The following is a 7,500-nucleotide window of genomic DNA, read 5'->3' as shown; positions in this document are numbered from 1 at the left end:
CTAATCTTAAAGCACTCTAAACTGCCATATTACTACTATTATTAGTAACAGTAACTTATTACTTTAAGTCTTCAATGGGATTAAATAATACACTTGCATTTGCAGCATTACTGTTAAAAATAAAGTGTGAGAAAGAATTAGTACAGTACAGATTACTTCAGGGTAACTAAAATGCAGCATTAAATGACTTTCATTTTTAAACAGCTCAACCAAGGACAGTAATTCTGTCTGGACAAAGACAGACAGTCATTGCAAGTTTTCACCTTGTTCTCTGCTGACATATTACATGTATAATATGCATACTTTGAGTGAGTAATGTGTGTATACATATACGCGTATCATACATACAACCACACAAGTGTACAAGATCTGATGACTTGCATTTAAAGTCATTATTCAGTATAAAAAATTAATCCAAAACTGATAAGGTGTTCTCAAAATAAAATTCCTACAAGTTTAAGAATGGACACCAGTATTTCAGACAAGTTAAATACTATCCGCTCTTTCTACCAATTTAGGAAATACTGAAACCAATTTAATGAATAGCCACCACCAGTCTTGTAAATGTCACATGGAGACAAAAAAAATAAAAAGAACTGCAAGCCAAAATAATCTTTCCCACACTTGTTAGAGCATTCCATTCATCCAACCATCCATCCTCAACCCCCTTTCCCATTTTGCATATGGGATCGGGGTGTCACTTCACCAGCGACAATCATCTCAAGCCAAGGCTTACACTGCTGGGTGGCTAGCCTTGCCACGATAGCTCATTCATACCACTTACTCGCACACACACTCTCACCTACGGCCAATTTAGTGTCCGATCCACCTGTAAACTCTTTAAGTCAAATGAAGCACTACCAGACTACGGTATTGTTATTTGCTCATGCAACTGATCTCCATTACATACGACTATGAGAAAAGTCCTTCTTTGCACCTAGATTACGAACAAGTCATATCTATATACCACATGAAGGAGATGGAAGTGCAAAAAATAAATAAAATTTTAAGGACAGTGCTTTGCTGAACTGAGAAAAATGAGATCTTAAAAAATGTTACTCTAATAAATCATGCGTGTGCACAACACACATCTCAGTCTGAATACTTGAACTGAAGGAAAAGGGAGAGGGGAAATGACTGCGACATCAAATTTCAAAATAATTTGCGGCTAGAGGTAAGCCAGTGGTTAAACAGAATCACAGCTAATTCAGATGGCATATTCTCTCAGCTTTGCATATAATGCCCAGTATTCTGCTGGTTTTCTTATTTGAATACAGCACCAAACATGGAAAATAAAGTTCCCTTTTCCTGTAAATAAACAACTTGCTTGTTGCAGCTCCTTATCTGTAAATAAACATCTTGTTTGTTGCAGCTAAGTGACTATTTTCTCTAATTAACTGGAAGGTTTCTGTAAAACTCAAAGGCAATCCCTTTGCCTCTTGACATCATCACCTCATTCCACTTTTCTGTTGCACTTTCATGTTGGACTTCTATTTTGTTCTTTGCTAGCAGGTTCTTTTCCATCTTCTGCTGGGTTTTGTTTTCAGTGCCAGTTTCTTCCTGTGCTCCATTAGTACCAGGACAAAGCTCCTGCAATGCTTTTTCAACATCCTCTGGTTTTGCTAGGTAGCTGAAGGACGTTTTTGGTAAAGTCATCTGCAGGGCACACCAGAGAGCAGTACGTGCTTTGCGAGTAGAGACAGACAGCTCTTTGATGGCAGCAGCAAGAGCAAGAACGTCTAAATTTTAAGTAGGAGAAAGGGGGGAAGCACAAGTAAGTAGCAATATACTATCACTCAGATTACAGCAATGTTCTTTACTTACCAAACCTGGAAAGGAAGACAAATGTATCATCTTAGTTCAGAATGAGAAACATCATCCTATTAATGCAGCTGGACAACTCACTTTACACTCTCTCTCACACTCAACTACCAGCCTGTTAGATGGCTTGTTCTTTTACATAGTGACACCTTAACATGCAAAACTCCATGACATGTCTGACAAGTAGATGGCGAATGCTTACACCTTGCCCCCCCGCCCAACAAAGGTGGTTTCTGGGGATTCACCACTCACTGGTCCTTTGTCATCTGCCAAAACAGAAGGCTGTTGCAGATTCAGGCCACTGCTACCACAGTGAGAGAAAGCAACAAATAAGGAATGAAAGGCCATTACGATGATGGCATTACCTCTAAGATGGTGTGACCAATGTCTGCCCCTTATTTCCATCCCATTCTCATAGTGTCTCAGGACAGGCCTGCAGATGTGCAGGCACTCTCTCCCAAAGTGGTTTAAGTAAGCTTATCATAACAGCAGATGTTGCAATGGACCACCAGTGCAGTACTCTAAGCTATCAGTGTTTTACCTCATGCACTGGCAAGCTTCCCCGAGGTTTAAGTGCCCCTCCATGCACTCAAACTGCTAGGAACACTCAAGGTGCTCCACACAAAAAAGCAGCTGATGAGCCAAAACACTTCAGAACATCTGCTTCCCAGAAAGAAGGCAAGAGCCTTGCATAATTGTACTAAGAAACAAAGTAAATTCATTGCTACATACAGAAAGGCAAAACCGATCCCACCATGGCAAAGACAGCAATGCTAAAAGAACAATAGGGGGCTAGAACATCTACTGTTACAATAAGTTTACTTACAAAGCTGTACTAGGTGCAATATATGGATCGCTGTTGCAGCGGCCTAAGCCATTTTAGAAACTACCAAAGCTAAGTCAGGAGTAGCACAAAAGGAATAGCTCAATAACCAAGATTCCAAGATGATCTAAAGTACAGTTCTTGTAAAGTCTATTCTGGCCCTGAAAAAAGGAATCCAATTTGTAGTGCTTTGTAAAACTGTGTACAGAGGACCAAACTGCTCCCTCTAGAATACATCTAGAATCCACCTCTTTCCAGAAAACCATCAAATAAACCAATGCCCTTGTTGAATAAACTGTAACCCAGCTTGGATGTGGCTTATTTGTTTGTGTCTTTCGGCTTTTCCCGGTTAGGGGTTGCCAAAGCGGAACTCCGGTCCGCTAATGATTGGCAGTTGATTTTTACGTACTGGCTTTCCAGGCCTGACGCACAACCTTCAACAAAGGTACGCCCATTCACGCATGTCTCCACGTAGAACACTCTAGCTGAGAATCGAATCGGACAGTGTCTTACTGTGAGGCAACAACGTTACCGCAGATAAATATAACAAAATGTAACAGCAAGAAACCACCACCTAGAGATATTCACCTTAGTCAGAGGTCCTTTCTTCTTACCTTTATTACCTTCAAAGAAGACAAACAGCTATCCAAGCTTTCCTGAAAGATACAGTTTTGTCTTGGCAGTATCTGAGCTAACTGATCAGAGTGTGAAGAGTCCCCTTCTCCCTTGTTCTCTGGTTAAGAAAGAAGACTGGGAGACAGTTTGGTCTAAAGCAATTAGAAGTTATGTACTCACCATAACGTTCCATCTGAGTAGGTGTATTCATTTGTCTGCAACCTGTGGGTTATGGATCCGATATCGGATCCGAACCGGCATGGTTTTCCAGCTATGGATCCAAGCTCTCAGCTCCTCCCCTCACCCATAATGCCCTGCTCTACCCTCATGACCTCAGATCGAGTTTGCCAAAGCAACAACACCCTAAAAAGGGTAACATAGAATATGCAGGAAACTGAAAGGCCAGGGGATAGGAGGCGGGATGGTTGCAGACAAATGAATACACCTACTCAGATGGAACGTTATGGTGAGTACATAACTTCTAAATCTGAAGTAGGATATTCATTTGTCTGCAACCTGTGGGACAGAGTCCCCAGCTACCTGAATCTTGGGCGGCCATCATGGAAGGATATTCCGAGCACCGGAGCCAAAGGATGCTCTACCCCTAGATGCAAGATCCAACTTATAGTGGGAAATAAACGTATGAGATGAAGCCCACGTGGCTGCTGCACAAATATCATCTAAAGGAATCCTAGCCTTGAAGGCTGCCGAGGTAGATACTGACCGGGTTGAATGGGCATGAACACCCTCCGGTGCGGGCCTTCCTGAAGCTTGATAAGCCAGTAGGATGCACTGTGAAATCCAGCGGGACAGAGAAACTTTGGAGATTGGCTTGCCCAAATTGAATTTTGCAAAGGAAATAAACAGCTGGTCGGATTGCCTATGACCAGCCGTCCTGTTCAGATAAAATCTAAGTTGCCTGTGAACATCTAGTGAATGTAGCTTATATTCACCTTTGTTTTCATATTTAGGGAAGAAAACAGGGAGGTTAATGGACTGATTGATGTTTGCTTCAGAAGCGACTTTAGGAAGAAAGGACGGGTTGGTCCTGAGGTAGACACGGTCCGGATGAAATATCAAGTAAGGAGGTTTAGCTGATAATGCTTGAAGTTCAGAAACTCTCTTGGCCGATGTAATGGCTACCAAAAGGCTGTCTTGTAGGACAAGAATTTGAGATCCACCGTAGCAGCTGGCTCGAAAGGAGGGCGGTCAAGGCCTGTAGTACCAGAGAAAGGTCCCAAGGAGGAACTGCTTGTTTTATAGGGGCCTGAGAAGAAAAGTACCTTTAAGAAAAATTTTACACAATTTGGCTGACATAAGAGGATTAGAGTCATGGCCAATGTGATAGTGAGAAATTGCCGCCAGTTGTACTTTGACTGTGGAACTGCTGGCACCATCGTTAAAGAGAGTGGTTAGAAAGTCAAGCACTAAAGGAAGAGGAACCGTGAAGGGATTCAGGCCTTGCGCTCCGCCCAAAGAAAGCGTTTCCACTTGCTTGTAAACCTTTCTAGTGGATGGTTTATGAGCTGCCACCAAAATTGCCTTAACCGGTGATGAAATACCGGAGTCCTAATCAAGAGTGGAACTGGAGCAGCCAAGCGGTCAGCTTCAGGTTGTCCAGATTCGGAGGAGGAATGCAGGATGGATGGGATATCAGATCCGGGATGGGATCTAGAATCCAAGGAGGATTCACCGAGTGAGACCTTAGGAAGGGGAACCAGATCTGTCGAGGCCAGAACGCAGCAATGAGAATCATTCTGCAACCCACCCGAGAGGCTTTCTGAAGAACTTGGAGCATCAGAGGCAAGGGTGGATAGGCATACAGAAGACCGGGTGGCCAAGCATGCACCAGAGCGTCTCTTGGGGTACCTCCGGGAGGAGGTATTAGAGCGAAAAACTGTCGCACTTGGTGTTTGAGGGAGAAGCAAAAGATCGCATGAAGGGTTCCCCACCGTGCGAATATCGTTCCGCTACTTGACAATTGACAGACCACTCGTAAGGGGACAGAATGGTGAGACTGAGGTTGTCCGGTAGGATGTTTGACCGACCCGGGGTGTGCGTTGCTATTAAGCGGTTTGTGGAGATTGCCCATTCCCAAACTCTCATGGCTTCTCGACAAAGAGGGTAAGACCTTGTTCCCCTTGCTTGTTGATGTACCAGACAACAGACATGTTGTCGATTGAATTGCAATTGTTCCCAAGGGAAGAAAGTCCTGAAGTGCTAGCAACGCTAAGAGCACTGCTCTCATCTCTAGAACATTGATATGCAGTAAGGTCTCTGAATCGTTCCACGTGCCTTGGGCGGTCCGGCCCAAAAGTGCCCCCACCGAGGCGGGAGGCGTCCGTGGTCACCGTGGCGAGAGGAGAAGCACAAAATGGGCGGCCGTTGTGGAGATCCGGGAGTGGAGCCACCACAAGAGGGACGCTTGCAAGCCTTGCTGATCGCTATGGGATGATGCATGGGGAGAGCAAGGTATGACCACTGTACTAAGAGCGTCCACTGTAGAATGCATATTGAGCCTGGCAAGAGGAAGAAGTGCTATAGCCGATGCCATGGACCCTAGAGCCCTCAGGACCAACTCCGCGGAACAGAACTTGAATGGAGAATGGCCCGCACCTGGAGCTGCAGATTTAGAACTCTGTCCGCAGTGAGGAAGGCTCGTAAACTCCTTGTGTCTAGCCTGGCCCCTATAAAATCTAAGAGCTGTGTGGGCCAGGTTGGATTTCTTTGTATTTATTGTGATGCCCAGAAAGGGAGCAAGATGGAGAAAGGAGTCTCGCCAATAGAAGTAGATGCCTTGTTGGGCGGTAAGAAGCCAGTCGTCCAGGTAGGGAAAGACCTGCACCCCTGAAGCCTCAGGTGGGCGCTACCACTGCTAATACTTTGGTGAACACCCTGGGGCTGTGGTGAGACCAAAGGGAAGGACCGGAACTGGTAGTGACTGGCTCCCAGCCGAAGCGGAGAAACCTCCTGGAGCGCCTGTCCATCAGGATGTGGTAGTGCAGCGTCCTTGAGGTCTATCGAGCACATCCAGTGATTTTCTCCCAGAAGGGGAGAATAGATTGCAGAGTGACCATTGAATTTTTCTTTGGGGACTGCCAGATTCAAGAGAGAGAGGTCTAGGATTGGTCTTAGTTCCCCGTCTTTTGGCACTAAAAGAATCTGGAGTAGAACCCTGATCCGATCTGGTCTAGGGGAACGGGCTGGATGGCTCTTTCTTTAGCAGATGGCCAATTTCTGCCAGCGGCCTCCGTTGACGGGTGGGGCGTCTGGGAGGGACTTCAACTTTGGAAGGTAAAGGAAAGGAATGCGATATCCTCTGGATATGATTTGGAGAACCCAGCGGTCCGATGTTATGGACTCCCATGCGCTAGGTGCCCAGGAACGTCCCCGACTGCCTCCAGAGTAGAGCAGTCGGGCAACCCCTCAGGGTTGCTGCGCGGCCGTTCAGAGAAAGGTTCCCTGGACCCGAAGTTTCTGGGAGCCCCTCTGCCTCTAGGGCGGCGTCCTCCCTGTCCTCCTCTGCCACGGAAGGACTGGTTGTCGAACAGGCTGGGACTGCTGCGACTTCGGAACCACATCTTCTTCTGACGCTTTTGGTTCCTAGAATAGGGCCTCTGGGGTGCAGAGAAGCGGATTCCGGTGGCAGACAGCATCTTCCCGTCGTTCGCTCTGGGTCAACGTCTCGAGAGCGGTCTTGCCAAACAGAGCAGAACCATCAAAGGCGTTCATAAGCAGCGCTTTGAAGGGCTCAGAAAAATCGATGGCGGAGCCAGGCCTGGCGTCTAGTGACCAGTCCTGTCCCGCAGCTCTAGCGGCGCCTTCCGTTGCATGGGAGAGTAGCCGCATAGAAGTATTAGTAACTGACCTAAGAGTAGCCATACGGGTGGAGTGCAGAACTCTGTCCTCCTCCGAAAAGGACTCGGGGTGCAGCGTATTCTTTAATAAGATCTCGCTGCATCCCAATGACATATGCCAAATAGTGCAGTGCCCTTACCGAGAAGGTCGCCGAACTAAACATCCGCTTCCCAAGCGGTCCATCATTCGAGACTCGTTGCTGGTGGGGTGGTCTGAGGGACTCTCCTTAGCCAGTTCCCTCTTGGTGGCCGCGGCCGTCAACATGGCATCTACCGGAGGCCCTTACTCCAATGGGCCGGTCGGATGGCGGACTAAGGATCCTATCCGGTCTCTTGGGAATTGGCTCCATGGTGTCCGGTTCCTTCCACGCCCTGGTGGTAATA

General features: G+C 46.5%; 1 protein-coding gene across 1 annotated transcript in view; it reads right to left on the bottom strand.

Moving 5' to 3' along the window:
- LOC122816223 (meiosis-specific coiled-coil domain-containing protein MEIOC-like) overlaps positions 1 to 7,500 on the bottom strand; it is a 465,493-nt gene that overhangs the window by 1,776 nt on the left and 456,217 nt on the right. The window contains exon 6 of the mRNA XM_044088968.1: positions 1 to 1,739. This exon is cut by the window's left edge and continues 1,776 nt beyond it. Within this exon, the coding sequence (XP_043944903.1) occupies positions 1,390 to 1,739 (350 nt within the window). The 3' untranslated portion in view covers positions 1 to 1,389. The remainder of the gene's footprint in view (positions 1,740 to 7,500) is intronic.

Source organism: Protopterus annectens, chromosome 12.part0 (genome assembly GCF_019279795.1).
Source record: "Protopterus annectens isolate FY-2018-M chromosome 12.part0, PAN1.0, whole genome shotgun sequence".
NCBI lineage: Eukaryota > Metazoa > Chordata > Ceratodontiformes > Protopteridae > Protopterus > Protopterus annectens.
Note: the sequence above shows the minus strand (reverse complement) of the source record. Positions and strands in the feature narration are given on the sequence as shown.